Source organism: Heloderma suspectum, chromosome 5 (genome assembly GCF_057233095.1).
Source record: "Heloderma suspectum isolate Gila_16-S chromosome 5, 16-S_ref, whole genome shotgun sequence".
In the NCBI taxonomy this organism is placed as follows: Eukaryota; Metazoa; Chordata; class Lepidosauria; order Squamata; family Helodermatidae; genus Heloderma; species Heloderma suspectum.
Window position 1 is genome coordinate 20198597 of NC_139462.1, and position 17373 is coordinate 20215969.

At 43.7% G+C, this 17373-nt stretch overlaps 1 protein-coding gene across 3 annotated transcripts; it reads right to left on the bottom strand.

Moving 5' to 3' along the window:
• Window positions 1-3958: 3958 nt before the first annotated feature.
• Window positions 3959-10626, bottom strand: HNRNPDL (heterogeneous nuclear ribonucleoprotein D like). 3 transcript variants are annotated; one of them, XR_014791961.1, is made up of 9 exons: window positions 10395-10626; window positions 7721-7889; window positions 7460-7621; window positions 6562-6693; window positions 6326-6440; window positions 5815-5982; window positions 5411-5503; window positions 4923-5027; window positions 3959-4229 (listed from the first exon to the last, which is right to left on the bottom strand). XR_014791961.1 is itself a non-coding variant. In XM_084855456.1 (8 exons), exons 1-7 carry the CDS (start codon window positions 10511-10513, stop codon window positions 5433-5435), a joined length of 936 nt encoding a protein of 311 aa, XP_084711582.1. In that variant the 5' UTR covers window positions 10514-10626; the 3' UTR covers window positions 3959-4229; window positions 5411-5432. The 3 variants fall into 3 exon arrangements, 1 of the variants encoding a protein (XP_084711582.1); XR_014791959.1 differs by having other exon boundaries at window positions 4923-5503; XM_084855456.1 differs by lacking the exon at window positions 4923-5027.
• Window positions 10627-17373: the final 6747 nt, after the last annotated feature.

Sequence of the window (17373 nt, forward strand, 5' to 3'; positions counted from 1 at the left end):
AACAACATCTAGGGACCCAAGGTTGGGAAACATTGCTCTAAGGCTTTAGACAGAGGCCGCCCCAGCACTACCTGGAGACAAGGCCCAATCAAGGCCATGATCAAGCCATATAAATAATTGTAAGAAATAAACCACGAATCCTGGTCTAGCAAGCTGTAGTGAGCCCCCACCCCCCAAACTCACACAATGTATGCACACACATGCACGCACAAAGACAACTATGTTTTGTACAACGCAGGGAAGAATTACTGTCTTAGCGGAACAAAATCTGCTTTCCTGGAAGCAAGAGACTCTCGTGTCCCCTTCACATTAATCACATGAAGGAGTCTCCTTGGGTACAAGCAACTGTGGGGCCATATCACATGGCTTCCCTGGCTCCACAGCAGATGTCTACACATCTTAGGCATTTTGTGTACATGAGCAGCAAATGCAAAGATAGAGCATGGAAGACACGGCACAAACAAAAAACTGCGTTGTAAGAATTAACATTTATGACCTTTCGGAGCTGGGACTAGAATATTGGTTGACCTCCCAACAGTAGGCCTGGGCTTTCACCCAGATAGCCCATGACTTAAGCCAGCCTTGCTTGAAGGTATCAGGGAATCTGGGAACTTCTGTGTGCAAAGTACATGCTCTGAGCCACAGAAGCCTAACTCAAGACATCACTATCACAATAAGAACTCATGTGACTGAACTACAAATGAGGAAGTCTGTCTTTTCCGCTCCACCACCCCGGCTTGCATCTGTCATGTACTCATCTTGGCTAAGCCACTGTGTATGTGTATGAGTGCATCATAGTATGAACCTGCTTGGGAACTTTAAATTTCTGAAGACTTTCTTATTGCTTTGGCACACAGCAGGAGAGGGTCTCTCTTCTGACATCTGTTCATGCCTTTTCCACCCTGACATTTAGAGGTGACTTAAAAGAGCTCCTTGTTATGTTGAACTATTCACTCAGTTATGAAACAGGGATCAGACAAATAAAAGCAATGAATTGTATGCCAGCAGTGGATCCGGAACCAAACAAAATCTCCAGCTTTCAATCCAACATTCAGCCAAGAATCCTTAAACCCATTTTGGTGGACTTGAAACCAACTGTTTTTTAGATTATATCCCAGTCAGATGGGCGATTAATTTTATTTATTTATTTATTAAATTTATTAAAGTTACTGAAACTAATTTGACACTGATCCATACAAGGATCCAATTTTAGATGCATACCACTGGGCTGGCCAAAGCAGACTTCCTTGCCGCATTCTCCACCTCCACCCAGATTGTGTCTACCACAGGGAGGGGGGCAGGAAAATCTGCTTTAGCCAGCCCAGTTGCATGCACCTAAGGGCACAATCCTATGGGAATAATCAGCCACCTCTGAACTCAGAGGCAGCCAACGATCCAACACAGGGCAGGCAGAGTACGGAGGGGATCCTCTCCTCCATGCACAGGCCAGCTTGCATTTGCAGCTAGACAGCTGAGTTTGGCTGTCTAGCTAGGGCACATCAACAGTGTGGGAGGAGAGGCCAGACATGCTTCCGCCGTCTCCTCCCTTCCCGGGGGGAACGCCCCCTTTTTGCCCACACTGCTCTTACAAGCATGGAGCCAGGGACAAACCATGCTGCCTACAAGACAGCAAGGGAGGCAGCAGGGAGTGAGTTTTCTAGGAACAGAAAAATCCTAAGGCCATCTAGACACCCCTTGTATATAAAAATTGCCATCACACTGGTGCTTAATCCTACTCTAAACCAAGTCTTACATAAACTTCCTTTAGCTTTTTCCACTGCAATTATACTAGAAAGGCTCTTAAAACAGAATTCACACTTCTGTAATAGAAGATTAAATACAGTGCAGTTACTACAAGATCCTAACAGAGCAGAAGCAAAAGGATTATGTAGTGCTGGTGTAGTGGCTATAGTGTTGGACTGGGAGCCGGGAGATCCGGGTTCTAGTCCCCACTCAGCCATGGAAGCTCACTGGGTGACTTTGGGCCAATCACTCTCAGCCCAACCTACCTCACAGGGTTGTTGTTGTTGTTGCAAGGATAAAATGGAGAGGAGGAAGATAATTTAAGCTGCCTTGGGTTCCTTGTAAGAGGAAAAAAAGGTGGGATATAAATGCAGTAAAATAAATAAATGTAGTTGAGATTCAGAATTGCCCTCCAAGGAGGCAGCTCGACGAGCTTTTTATCAAGGGCTGTTGCCCTCAGTCCTTCTCTTTCTGCAAAAAGATAAGCTGCGGAAGGAGGGTTACATGTGGAAGATGACATGAATTTATTCATAATTCATGTGAATAAAATTCAACGAACTGAGGCAGGGCAACATTACGATAAAAGGTTGTCTAGATGCCTCCTTAGAGAGCAATTCTGAATCTCAACTACATAACCCTTTTGCTTCTGCTCTGTTAGGACCTTGTAGTAACTGCATTGTACTTAATCCTCTTCGGTCTTTTCTTTCTGCAAAAAGAAAAAGCTGAGGAAGACAGAATAACTGCACATGCTAGAAACCTTCCATTTGCCCAGAGAGCTTTGGCTATTGGATGGTACAGAAATATAACAAACATACATCTGGGAGCACCCCAAGACCAGATGCATTTTCCTCATCCATCAGATGCTCATGAAAATGAAGGCAGGAAAGTGGTTATCAAAAATGTATGAAGTCAAACAAGATGCAATTACTTCAGAGAAAGGATGTGCACATATGATCCAATGGGTGGCAGTGATTCAGTAGTAAGATGCTGTCTGAAAACGTTTTCCTGGATGGGCTAGAGATTGGAAAAAAAACCTCTAAGGCAGCACACAGCTTAATCACATCTTGGCAAACGTGTAAACACATACACAAACTTACAGGTACAGCACATCATTCGGCAGTAACCGTCTATCCAATTGCTACAGCAGTATTAACACTGCTACCTCTTTAAGTTCTTCTCCATTCTTCTCTCCTTCAATAAAAGTATCTACTTATTGCTTGCAAGTGGTTTCTGGTACAGTTAAGTAAAAGAAGTCACATACTGTCATTGAAAGCAGGTCTGAAGTTTGAATTGGGTGCAGAAGTTTCTGACAAGACTTAACATTTTGCAAAGCCCTGGTTCCAGAGCTGATAGAACTGCCATTTTGAGGATGCCCACCTCTGTCAAGGGAAAATGGCACGAGAGACTTTTTAAATAAAACAGGGCCCTCAATCTTGGAAGGATCCAAGACAAAGGTACGATTTTGGATCTGCTCCAGCAGCAAGTTGGCAGTAATAGAATCACATGCCTATCACATCAAAATACATCAGCAAGTTTCCATAGGTCTCTTGTTCACATCAGTTGAAGGACAGGCTTTAAGACTTGTAGGTACACCCTAGAAGAAACAAGCTTTAAAAATCAACTCTTGCTCCTGGCTACATGCAGAAACTAGTCTTTTTGGAAGATTACGTCAAGCTTTGAATGAGACGTTAAATAAGTTGTTTTGAAATACTGCTCTTACACAGGATTCCCTGCATAATCCCATGTTGATATGCCAACAACTTTCAAAACCAATGATACAACAGTCCTAGCTTCTCATACTCATGCATTCCCAGTAAGAAATTCAGTGTTTTTCTGGCAAAAGCTTAAGTAGTACTTGATTTTGCAACATTCCATCAAATCTTAGGTTTCTGTTACTGTTCTGGATTTTGGAAATGAAAAGTTGCTCAGACACAGATCACTTATTGAACCAGAAAATTTAAAGGAGTGGGCAGAGACTATTTTTGTCTTTAGTTACTTTTAAATAATCAGGGCCACATTCTTAATTCCATTTAATAGCTCTTATGTTCATTAGTATTATTGTCAATATCTGCACAAAGTATTAAGCCAAGTATATTACCCTAGTCACACAATATCCACAGTATATACGGATGGAGACAGGAAAGCATTAACCACACTGCTCCTTCAATATTCTCATTTCTGAACGAAGGCAGGCCATAGCATCCTCAGACAGCAATCACAGAAGGTAAGTTTTTTATTTGAGTCATTCAACAAGAAATTATACAAATAAAAATTGTATAAACACAAGAACCACATTGGCATCATAACACAGATGACAAAAAAGACAAAAAGTAAAAACCATAAAGAAAACTAGCGGGCCACTATGTACAGATGGACACTGTTGTGTCATACACTAAAAGTCTTTTACAAAATAATCTCATGTCACGAAGACCACCCTCCAGTCAGTCCTGATGTTCTGCAAGATGGCTTTGCTGTAGAGTCTCTACCTACAAAACCAAGACAAAATAATTATGAGACCTGTGCAACATTTTCAAGCATTTTTAAAAGGTCCATTTTCATGAACTGCTTTAAGTCCTCTATTTATTCCTCGCTTCACTGTTAAAGATCATATGCATATCTGTCAACATGAAATACTTTTGATGACCCAATTACACTTTACGTGCCCAGATGCACCAGTTCAGCTCGAATGATGGAGCATGTCAAAGAACTGTAGAAACTCAGCAAAGAAGTTCTTGGTTTGCTAGAAACCAAGCTGCGGAAGAGCCTTTCACGGCTTCAACTGCTATAGTGGGAAAGAGAAAGTGGCAATACACCAAGGAAAATTATTGTTAGCCAGGTGATTAAAATAGAAACTGCTATTTGCATATGATCTTTAATGTTCCCAGATTTAAAAGTTCGTTTTGGTTTGTAGATTTCACTAATAGCTATAAAAGAAAAAAGCAAGCATTAAATCTTAAAGAACGAACACTTAAAATGAGGTTCCACAATTGATATACAACACTAAACAGAAGACCAAAAATGATTAAGCTGTAAAGGCATTTATGCACTTTAACTCCTGTAAAAAACCATTTTAAGTTAAGACACTTAAATCTTCAAAGAAGATTTTTAAAAAGAAGCCAAAGTCTGAAGTTTTCCACTTTAATCTTTACGCTGGTACATGAAGTTGGAAGAGACCATACCACAGGACAGCGTTTTCTGGTGTATGCCTTGCGCTCTGCCTGCAACGTGCGACCCCCAGAGATAGACGTGGTCAGGGTGACACACGGCCTGCAATGAAGTTCCCGCTGGCGGGTACAAACAAGGTATAATGTCAGAGTTAGAAGACAACAATCTTGTTTTGCTTAAGTTGTACCCATTTCAGTACTTTACCTGTTGGTTAATACTTCTATTAAGTTTAATTATTCCTCAACACCACCTGGCACACATTGTAAGCAGAAAAACTCTTATGTTTCTCTGAAGTACTAAGGACGACGAACCACCTTTTACAGAGTTAAAGATCTATAGACACTTAAAACAAAGAGTTTTTAACACACATTTTTAAACACAGGTAGGTATAATTTTAAAAAATTCAGGCTATCCAAGAAAGTGGTTTTTACTCGTTGTCTATTGATCTTTAAATTAAATTAGATTAGCTGTATGGGAGATGACGCTTTCATTCAGTACACACCTGTTTATTCCCAAGTATTTCTTTAATATGGCTGGTAGTTGTTTTGGTGATTACCGCCACCTCGGGATGCCTTTCCATACGTGCTTTGCTGTCCTGTTGAGAAGAGAGAAAACCTGTAGCCTTAAAGTCCAACACAACATCACAGAAAACTCTGGTGGATATTAAAGAAGGTATTCATCCATCCTAAGATTTATATTTAAGTTACAGAATATCTTACACTAATTTCTGTAATTTTTAACCCAAAGAATCTAAAGAATCTGTCTGAGGTTAAGAAATACCAACCCCCTCCCCCCTCCCCATGCACAAAGAGAGGTACCAGGGCTCCCTGGGGAGAAAGAATGACAGCAAGATCAGTTAAATATATGGTTTAGATTAGATACAAAACTGAGTGACAACATTCTTACCACTGTAGTCAGCATATCCCTGTCCATAGCCATAACTTGGGTAGTTGTACCCAGAATAATCATATCCACCATAGCTGCTGTAGCTCTGATCACTATAAGGACTGTTGTAACTTCCATATCCTTGATCGTAATAGTTGTTATATCCTTGATTCCAGTTTTGGCCTTGACCTAAAATGAAGTGACCATGGCATTACATCTTTAGACCCTTTACTGCATTAGTGAAAAAAATTAAAAGCTGCTACAGGCATGAAAATGCAAGATACCCATCTTACTAGTAGATTTCTCAGTTTGGTTCCCACTCCACTATTTCAGACTTCTGAAGCCTTCATAATAGGACTTGTGCCTTTTTGCAAAAACATGACACAGACCATAAGCAAGGCCACTCATCTTCCCTGCACTCATGCCCATTAACTCAATAACATCTCCTTCAAGTTGCAATTTCCTATTTCAATTTGTTTCTGAACATACATTTCAGCAGTCAAGATTTAAGTTTCCAGTTTCACACACTTACCCCTGCCACGTCCTCTGGAACCACCACGCCCACCAGATGAAGCACCTCTGCCTCCCTTCTGTTGCTGCTGTTGCTGCCTATATACATCTTTGGGCTGTGCTACTTTGATCTCACACTAGAAGAAAACAGAGTTCTTAACTTTAATACAAAGTTTATGAGGGGCTTCGCTATCATTGTTTTTGCAGGTAAGAGCAGATACAAGTGTCAAACAAATTCTTTAAACTGAACAGCAATACCTTGCCAGAACCAATTTGATGATATCTGCTTTCCAGCAATTTCTTTACTGGTTCTTCATCCGAGTATGTGATGAAACAGAAACCCCTCCTTTCATTTGTCTTTGTGTCCATGGGAAGCTCAATATTTTCAATCTGAAATCCACATAAAAAAATTATAAGCATATACTGATTCAGTACCAAGTCCCTGCCCCTTCCCTCATCTTTTCTGCCCGTGCTTCCCAGCATACCCTGTCTATACTTTCCGTCTTCCAGCTCCCCCTCTCAACCAGTGCTCCCTTTCTACCCCCTTATGCCTGGAATTCCATCTCACTTATACGGTACCATGCATTCTTTCAAAACTTTTAAGATAACCTTAACCAACCAAAATATTTTTTATGTTTTAACTACATTTATTCACATTCATCTCATCACCCTCATCTCTCCAGATCCTCTCTTGTTAACTTCTTCCTTCTCTAGTTCCCCCATTTAAGTTGTATAGACTGTAAGCTCATTGGGACAAGGATTATCTTTTTTATTTGTTACTCTTAAGTGCATGCACATTAACAGTGAAACCACCACTAATTAGTATTTCTAGGCAACTTCCAAGAATCAAACCTAAACTGGAACGTTGTAGAAATAAAACTCTATCCCCCCTACCTACTATGTAAATGCAACCCTTGTATTTATCCCAATCTTTTCTCTTTTGCCTTTATCCCACCCTCTTCTCTGCTTTAGAAGCTGTACAGATCAACTACATCAACAGAAAGTGGTCAAGGTCACTCAAAATCATTCCAAGCAGATATATTATAGTTTAGAATAAGCAAGCAACTTTTTAACTAGCCACTATGCTATACAATGCCCCTCGACCAAAGACTCTAAAATTGTTAGACAGAGGCAACTATTAAACAAATAATTATACCTCTCCAAAACCACCAAAATATTCCTTTATTTGCTCTTCAGATGTATCTGGACTCAATCCACCAACAAATACTTTTTTGGGTGGCTCTTTCCCTTTCAGAGCTTTTGCCCTTTTGGGATCTATTAGCTTGCCATCCAATTTGTGTTCTTTCAATTCCAAGACCTAAAAAGACATTGAGTGCAAATTTAGCTTCAAAAGTAGGAGGACCCACACAAATATTTGGAGATGCTCCTTATGGCCATGTACACTGTGGCTACATACCTTCTCCACACTGGCAGCATCTTTGAAAAGCACAAACCCAAAACCTCTTGACCTCCCCGTGACAGGATCTGTTTTAATTGTGCAGTCCACCACCTCTCCAAAGCGAGACAAATATTCTGTCAAATCTTTTTTGCTTGTATCCCAACTCAGGCCCCCAATGAACATTTTACTGCAAAGGAAGAACACGGATTTTAGTGAATGATACCACCCCAAAGCATTACATAAGCGTATATCCATTAACATGTTCAGTGTGACTAGCAAAACTGAAATTCTATAAGGCAGTTAAACTAAACCAATACAACAGAATTATTAAGTTGGATTGCCCCATCTTGTAGCATGACCAAATTATTTACCATACAAATAAGAGAAGTTAAAGCTCTCACACTTCTGGTTGAACCACAAGTAATGCTAGAAAAATCCAAAACCTCATTTTTAACTGGGGGTGGGGGGGATCCCTCATGATATTAATCAACTGATTTCCATCACGGTCCACAGATGGGTGCAATGTTAACAACTGTGAAAATTACAGTACTAGATTTTTACCCTCAAAAAAATATAACAAATACTACCAAGCATTACCACTAAGCTATATACTTTTCTAGATCCCAGAACAGTTCTGAACCTGTTCCAAGATTATGACAAACTTCTGCCAATGCAATTGCCTCAACCCAAAAGCCAACTTATACAGTTTAAAATACATAAACAGAGATTGTGAACTCTGATGTTACATTCAGCCACACTCAAGAAATATTAACCATACTAATTAGAAAGTTCAATTGATCTCAAAGGAACTTCTTTCTAAGTAAACGTAAAGGTTTGGCTGTTACTCTCAAGCAAATGCAGACCATCTTGATTTAAGACAGTCTGCCATTTGGGGGAGAGAGAAACAACACTATGTATTTGATTTATAGCCCACCGTATCTCAAAAGCTAAGTGTATAATTATTGGCTTTCCTTAAACACAAGATTCACTTTATAACAATAGATAGAAAATTGTCAGCTTTGAATAGTCTTGAAACAAGCCACTTATAAAAAAGCAAGAACAGACTCCAGCGCAACTTCTCAAAGCGGTGAGACCTTGCAGGCAACTACCTAGATGATAATCACTCTCAGCCTTACTTCCTATTTAAAATCAAGACTATGACAACCTACTACACAGTCTATTGAAAATGTAACACACAAGACTAAAAGACACGTTACAAATTAAAACCATGCCAATAAGCTCTTGCACTGAGCTCAAAGCACTTAACCTGTATGTTCTTCAGCAATCCTAACAACCCTGACAGATTCCTGTTAGTGGGAGACTAGGGCAAGAAAGCTGCTTGCCTGTGGCAGCCAGCAAGTTCATGGATTTGAACTGGGCCTAACTTCCAGTCAGTTTTAGCCACTACGTTACAATCACTTTGTACACACAAGAAACTACAAAATAAATCTACACCCAATTTAAACCTGATCATCCTGATAGAGGCTCTCTCAACTGCCGTATGAAGAGCAGTCAAGCCAACAATTAAAACAAATGATGATGATGATAACGAGAGCTTCACAGTAGAGCAGGCCAAGTCTCCCAGTCAGTCTCACATCGCAGCACCTGCGTATGCCACAACAAAGGCTCTCCCCTGAAGGCCTACCGAACTTGTCAGATTCCCTCTTCCACATAGCTAATTAGAGACCAAGAACCCTGGACTTTTTTTTTTGCCTCTGGCTATGCTAAAGCAGCCTTCCCCAACCTGCTGCCCTCCAGATGTGCTGGACTGCAACTATGTTGGCTAGAGTATTATGGGAGTTGTAGTCCAAGGCATCTGGAGGACACTCGGTTGAGGAAGGGTGGGCTACTGTATTATGGGAGTTGTAGTCCAAAGCATCTGGAGAGCACCAGGTTGGGGAAGGGTGGGCTACTGTACTATGGGAGTTGTAGTCCAAGGCATCTGGAGGGCACCAGGTTGGGGAAGGGTGGGCTACTGTATTATGGGAGTTGTAGTCCAAGGCATCTGGAGGGCACCAGGTTGGGGAAGGGTGGGCTACTGTATTATGGGAGTTGTAGTCCAAGGCATCTGGAGGGCACCAGGTTGGGGAAGGCTGCGTTAAAGCCAACAGGCAGGGTAGTTACAGTCGAGGTTAAAATTGGGCCTCCACGATGCATGTCAGAAAGTGCCGTATGGTAATTCTATGCTGGCACCACCTGGTAGAGAGGCGGCCAGCCTGGCGCACAGCTCTGCTCGCCAGCCCGGAAAACCACCCGCTCGCTGCCTATTTCCCCCGGCCTCGCCTGGCTGAGATCGCCCCGCCCACCCTGCGCACACGGCACTCGCTCGCTCTCGGCCGCCCAAGGCTACGCCGCGCCCGCCAGGCTGCGATAGGCTGCCGATTGCATCATGGCACTTTGACTGGCAGCTTTGCCGGTCCCGCCTATCTGGAAGTTAAGGCCAGCACGCGCGGGGGAAGAGGAGGAAAGACACAAAGGGAATCAAGGCGCCGGACGGAGGGGGGCGACGCATACAAGGGAAGAGCCGGAGATCACGTGCCGGCCGACAGGCTGAGGGCCTTACCGAGCTCCCCCTCCTCCCCCTCCATTACTTTTCTCGCAGGCCAAAATGGCGCCCGGCTAGACATCTCTTTTTCTTCTGCCCCCCCCCCTGCGAGGCTGTTCCCTCCACCTGCCTGTCCTCCCCTCGTACCCGTCATCCTGCTGGTTCTTGCTGGCGTTGATCTTCGAGCCCTCGGCGAAGTCGTCTTGACCGCCGCCGGAGCCGGCGTTGTTGTTATTGCTGCTGCCATAGTCGGTGTTGTCCTCCATAGCGGGAACGGGCTGAGGAGGAGAAGAAGCGCGCACACCCAGACACACAAAAAAGAGGAGTCAGCACTAGCGACCCAGAGAGGGTATTAAAATGGCGGCCGTAACAAGAGATCCGGGCAGAGCCTGCGCTGCGTTTATATAGGGAGCCTCTCGTCCAATCAGCCGCGTTCGGCGGCGCAGCCGCAGTGGAGACTTCTGAAGGCGCGGAGGGTGGAGGAATTTCCGAAGTCGACGAGGGCGCCGTGGCGGCAGGGCGATGGCGGCGGCTGAGGGGAGCGGAGCGGGGCGCGGAGAGCAGAAAGGGCCTCTCCCTGCCTGCCGCTTCGGTCCCCCGGGTGCTTATTCGGAAATGTATCCCGCCGATTTCAGTGGGACTCGTTTCTGAGTAAGGCTGTAGCTCTGAGTAAACTTCCTCAGAAGTTGATTCTCTCGACCGCCGTAGGCTTTATTTGCAAGCTGGCCTTAATTTGCGTCAAGGGAACTTACCAGGGCCCGCACCTGGCATCACTTTTTTTTTTTTTTTTACTCCATATAGTCGACAATCAGTGGAGGTGCCCCTGAGAAAGTGCAGAGTGCATTTCTTTCATCATGAGTAAACAGAAGAGTGGGACGCACGTTGCATGTCTGCACAGTGTTTGGGGGGGGGTCATGCCCGCGGGCTCCACCCGACCCGACCCGCATTCGGCATAACTTGTGAAAGTGCGTATGTAAGGTACGCACTATCGGGAGCTTTGTTTTTGGCTCTGTACTTTCCAAAAGCGCCCCCCATGCAAACATCCTACTCACGTAGTTTGTAATTTTCTGGTCTCTTTCACACGTTATGCCACGTGCCTTGACTGTCCACACATGTGGTGGAAGTTGAGTCCTCGGGGATTAGATACTAATCATTAGAGCAATAACCGTTAAAGCAAAGGGCTTCTGCATATGAAGGTGTTTCCAGATGGACTTGAATTCTCGCATGAAGTTAAGTACTTCTTCCAAGTACTTCAATCATGCCCTGAACTCAGTGGGACATTTCCAGTCAGCAAGCATAGATGGGATACACACGTGCCTAGCACTGCATCTATAGTACTCATTCACAGAGAAGCATCCTACAGTCTGATCCTATACCTAGTTACTGAGAGCAAGTGTGATGGAGTAGTTAAGAGGGTCAGACTAGAGCGGCCCTGGTTCAAATGTCTGGGAGTTCACTGAGCGATCTTTGGCTATTCATGCTAACCTACCTCACAGAGTTGCTAAAGGGAGAATTTTGTATTCCAGCCTTGGCCATGCTAGCTGGGGATAATATGAGTTGATGCCCAACACATCTGGAGAGCACCAGGTTGGGGAAGATTGGTACTCTTAAGAACCTGACCTTCCAAGAAGGGTGGGATGTAAAAAAATGTAATAAATCATTGAGTTCGTTTTCACTTACTCCCAGTTAAGTTGTCATAGGAACACAGTTTTTCCATTTGTTCAAGAACACACATCCCTACCCACTTTCTATGTTTTTAAAATCTTTTTCCATCAGCTTAACACAGTGGATGGAATCTTGTACGCCCTGTAAAGGGCATCCTTATTTTGAAGGTCCATCACAGACCAATAGTTAGGACGCAATAAACATCCCTCATTTCCAATACCAGTCTTTAAAAACATTTAGCCTTCAACCCAAACCAACTGGAATTATTCCTAAACTATGAAACTTCTTTGTTTCCTTGAAACCCACATACACACTCTGAAGCTTCGGGTCTACTGTTAAGAGCGCTTTCTTCCACTGAGGTCTCTGGATTGTTTTTTACTATTGTACTTACTGTTTTGATGTGGTTTAGTAATTTTTAAGCCAGTTTGAATTTATTGATAGTAAAGAAAAGCAGGGTAGAAATGTCTAAACAAATTGAGGAAACAATGTCTTAAAATGAGGGATGGCACAGTGAGTGACAACTACCTCCTTCCCTCCAGCTTTGAAAGAGCTTAAGGGTACAATCCTATGGAAGTTTACACAGAAAAAGTCCTACAAACTCCCAGCATTTCCCGGCCAGCATGCATAGGATTGTGCCCTAATATACATACAGTCCCCAAATGGAAACCTATCCTGGTGATATGCTGGCCAGAATGCTGCTTTTTGAAATGAGACCACAGGCCTGCCTGGATTTCACATCGTATGACTGGGAAGTTTTTCCAGCATTATATATTCAAAGGCACCATCTTCTTTTTCACCTGTTACAGGGTTGAGTTCTGGCTTTGCAATTACTCTTGGTGCTGAGACCAGGCACATCCACAAGCTTCTAGGTAGCCTGAGCTTATGGTCCCCATGTGCTGTCTGCACATGCAGACCATAGTTAATGCCATCTTAGCATAGCTGTGATCCTGTGCATTCAGCAGCGAAGTAAAAAGCACAAGAATTGTTGCAGAAACAAGAATACTTCAGCTACACCCACAGCGATCCTGGTAACTCCACCATCACCCACCAATCACAACACCACCACTAACGTTCCCACATCAGCCATACATGGAAGGCATCAGTCAATACATAACAATGACAGGAACCCTACAGTGACTTTGCACTAATCACTACATCCCCCTTCCACACGGGACTGCCAGGAAGAGACCATAGGTGAGTGTAGCAACTGACACATATTGTCACAAGCACTCAGGCTTCCCTCAGACACCGCTTCAAATCCCCTGGCACCCCAAACAGTAAATGACCTTTTTGCTAGGTAAAAATCCAGGGCTAGTCAGTGAAGAAAGAAGTAACACTCCATCTGAACCAACTTGCCAACTACATAGCCCAGCAGTTAAAAGGCCATCGGAGGGTGTTTGAGGCTTGCTATGGTACAAAGGATTCTGAACAGAAAATGCCAATAAAATTGCACCCCAAACATTAGTAATGATGGTTATGTGAGGGGAGCAAGCATTTTGCAAGGAAGTGGGGTGGGGTGTACTTTCACAAGGAAGAATGCACACTACAATATCGCAGGAGACAGTACAGTGAGGTGGATGGTAGCTCAGTGCAAGAGAGTAATGTAAGGGGAAACTGGAGATGTAGGTTTGAGTCCCATCCCTGGGAAGAGCAAATGTAGTCTCCACTTTACAGTCTTCCTTTTCATTTCTTTATTTAAAATATATGTTGGCTGCCTTTCAAGGCAGAAGCCCTCCCAAGACAGCTTATGGCAATAAGATACATAAAAACAGTTAAAATATTAAAAGCGATAAAAACATAAACACAATAAAATAGCAATAATAACAGCAACAGCAGCAATCATTTCAAGAGGTGGTCAAGGTAAAATAATATGTTGTCAAGGGCTTCTTAAAAGCCTGCAATGATGGAGCATCGTGGACCTCCGATGGCAACTTCTTCCAAAGGTGTGAGCCCACTGCAGAGAAGGCCCTCTCATGTGTGGTCACCCACCTGACTGCTCTCACAAGTGGGCAAATGAGAAGGACCTCTCTTTCTGATCTTAAAGTGCGGGCAGGCTGATACAGGTGTAGGCAGTCCTTCAAGTAACTTGGTCCCAAACTGTTTTAAGGCTTTAAAGGTCAAAAATAGCACTTTAAATCGGTCTCGGAAACACACCAGTAACCAGTGCAGCTGGCACAGTATAGGCATTATGTGATCGAATCACCTTGCCCCCGCCAATACTCAGACATCCACATTCTGCACCAGCTGAAGTTTCTGAACCATCTTCAAAGGCAGCCCCACGTACAGCACATTACAGTAGTCCAGCCTGGACATCACTAATGCATGGATAAGTGAGGTAAGGTCTGTCTTCTCCAGATAGGACTGCAGCTGGCGTATCAGCCTAAGCTGGTAAAATGCACTCCTGGACACCGCAGCCACCTGAGTTTCCCCAGTTAGTGCAGAGTCCAGGAAGACTCCCAGTCTGCACACTTGGTCTTTTAGGGGGAGTGCAACCCTGTCTAAGACCAGCTGTAAACCTCCATCCAGAGTAGTTGGTTTACCAGCCCGCAGTACCTCCGTCTTGTCTTAAGTTTCAGCTTGTTCACCCTCATTTATCCCAAAACAGCCCCAGACAGTGGTTCAAAAACAGCTTCCAGACACTCCTTTGGATGTGCAGATAGAAACAAGAGGTAGAGCAGAGTATCATCTGCATACTGATGACACTTCAGCCCAAACCTCCTGATGACTTCCCCAAGTGGTTTCACATAGATGTTAAAATCATGGGGGACAAGATAGAACCTTGCAGCACGGTCATGGGGTGGAATGGAAGTCCCCCAGCACCGCCTCCTGAATCCTTCAGGAAGGACCAGAACCACTTTACAACCATTCCTCCCAAGCCCAATCCAGGCAAATGAGCCAGAAGGATACCATGGTCGATGGTATCAAAAGCCACTGAGAGGTCCAGAAGAACCAACAGGGTTGCACTCCCCCAATCCATTCCCAGGCGTGAGTCATCAACCAGGGCAACCAAGGCTGTTTCCATTCCATAACCAGGCCTAAAACCTGATTGGAATGTATCTAAATAATCAGTTTCATCAAAGACGGCTTGGAGTTGTGAGGCCACCGCACGCTCCAACACCTTGCCCAAGAATGGCAAATTTTATACTGGGTGTTATCTGAAACCATAGGATCTAAATTTAAGAATTCCACTGGTAGTAATAAAATCAGAGAGAAAAGGGAGAGGCAGCAGTACTTGAACTCAAAACTCCCAGTCCAGGGAGCAATATCCTACTACACAGCCACAGACAGAAAAGATGTGTGATGGAGCCTTTGTAGTCTCCCCGGGTCCTAGCCCACCACATGATCCCTTTCCTCCTCCCAGCTGTAAGCATCAAACCCAAGGTTTGTGCTAAAAATGCTCCACTGGCATAAGAGTTTCACTGCAAGTAGTGTACCACAGACATAATGGTGTCACAGTGCTAGTACATGTCAAGTTGACCCAGGAGAATTTAGGAGATATCTTACCCCACCTAGTGGGAATAATTTGAGAATAGGATTGCACTGTTTCACTTTAAAAGTGTCCTCCCCCTACCTTCAGTGGGCCTAGAGAGTCGCTTAAGTAGAAATACGGAGCTCAGGCTGAATTGGTATTGTATAATAAATGGGGGATGTAATAATGATGTATCCCTCACACAGCTGTTCTCCTTGGAAAAGAGTGACAAATTGACACACCGCCTCCCCCTACAAAGGAATGGAAAGCAGATGTCCCTAGAAAGGAATTTAGAAAAAAATATTCTCTGCTTGAAAGACTGTAAGAGACTCCCCTATCACAGATCTTCCATGGACACAATTTGTGGGTTGTTACTGAGAACAGGCCATGGTCTGGTGTAAGGCGAGTAACGCAATTTTTCCTAAAATATTTTTAAAAGAATAAGAACAACTGCAGAGCATAGGAGAGAGGCAGAAAGAGAGCAAGGGGGGCGGGGGGAGGTGAACAGGCATGTATATTTTCAAAAAATGAAAACGGATTTGCAGATAGCAGGCTGGGTTTAAAGCTAGGACCCACTTCTTCAAAAAAGATAAAGACCTGAAGGAACAGAAGATAAAATGGTGCTAAAGACATCATTATTGCATCCTGCCACCTATTCATATAAATGAAATGCTGTGTAGAACATTCAAACGTGTACAATTTGGTACCACCAAAGTAAGTGAGTGTGTGGGGGGGGATGCTTTCTGCCTGGAATGTAGTTAACGTATGTATTCTGAAATTAAATATTAAAAAAAATATTTAAGTCACATCACTAAGCCCCATGAATGCCATATTTATTAGACTCAAAAATGCTATGGCTGCTTCAGGGTTTAATTGGTTTGTTGCAGTATGATTTTTCCAGATGTATATATCCGTGTGTGTATAATATACACCAATAAACTTAATTTTCCACTTCATGTACCTGATGAAGTGGGCTCTAACTCACAAAAGCTTATGCCACAACGTGTCATGCCACAATAAACGTGTGACTCAGGTGTCACAGGACACTCTGATGTTTTTGCTCTGCCCAGTTTGTTTCAGAGAATGCACAAAAGAAAGAAGCAGCCAGTTTATGAAAAACAGCCCTCACTCGCGCATAAGGAGGAAACACTTCTTCACACAGCACATAATCAGCCACTAGCTTAAGAATCTAGATAGCCTCTTGGGAGTGGTGCCGTCAGGGCAGAACTTTGGGGCAGAAGTCCAGGGCTCCACTCAGCAGAATGAGGCGGGCCTCCAAAAGTCGCAGGGCTAGCCTTGCAACGTGTTGAAGCGAAGTAATACCCATTAGCATCTAAGAAAAGTGGGTGGGAGCGTAAGACCATTAAGTCTAGAGTCTAAAATTACCTAAGTGCACCAATGAGCCTTGGTCTGATTCAGCAGGGCTCTTTTTATGTTCTTAAATTCTGATAAATCCCACGAAAAATCCTACCCCAACCGCCCAGTGCCCCAAAGTGCCAGATTTAGCGGGCGCTAAAAACCTCGCAAATGAAGCCTCTGCCTAAAAGAGGTCGGGAAAGCGCGGGCAGATTCCGGCTGTTCCCCAGCCACGGTCTATGATGATGTCGAGTTAACCAGAAGGCGATGCGTCTATAAGGGGCTCGTGCAGCTTGTCCTACCAATAAATCTTCAGGGAAATGATCTGCTGCTGCTGCTGCAGACTGATGCATTCACCCATCACGTACGTGTGTGTGTTTGTGCGTGTGTGTGTGTTCCTCCTTCCCCCTCTCTCTCTATATATAGGAATATAGATATATGGGAAAATATATGTATATCTCGACCAAGTGACGGGTGAATGCACCCATTTTCCTCACTATATATATAGTGAGGAAAATGGCCGCTCGGCTTTATTGCACCACACGGTCGGTTGGGTGGGTGTGTGTGTTGCACAAGGTTTTCAAGACGTCCCTAACGGTTAAGCACTACTTTTGTCGAGGGCAGAACTGGAGCAAC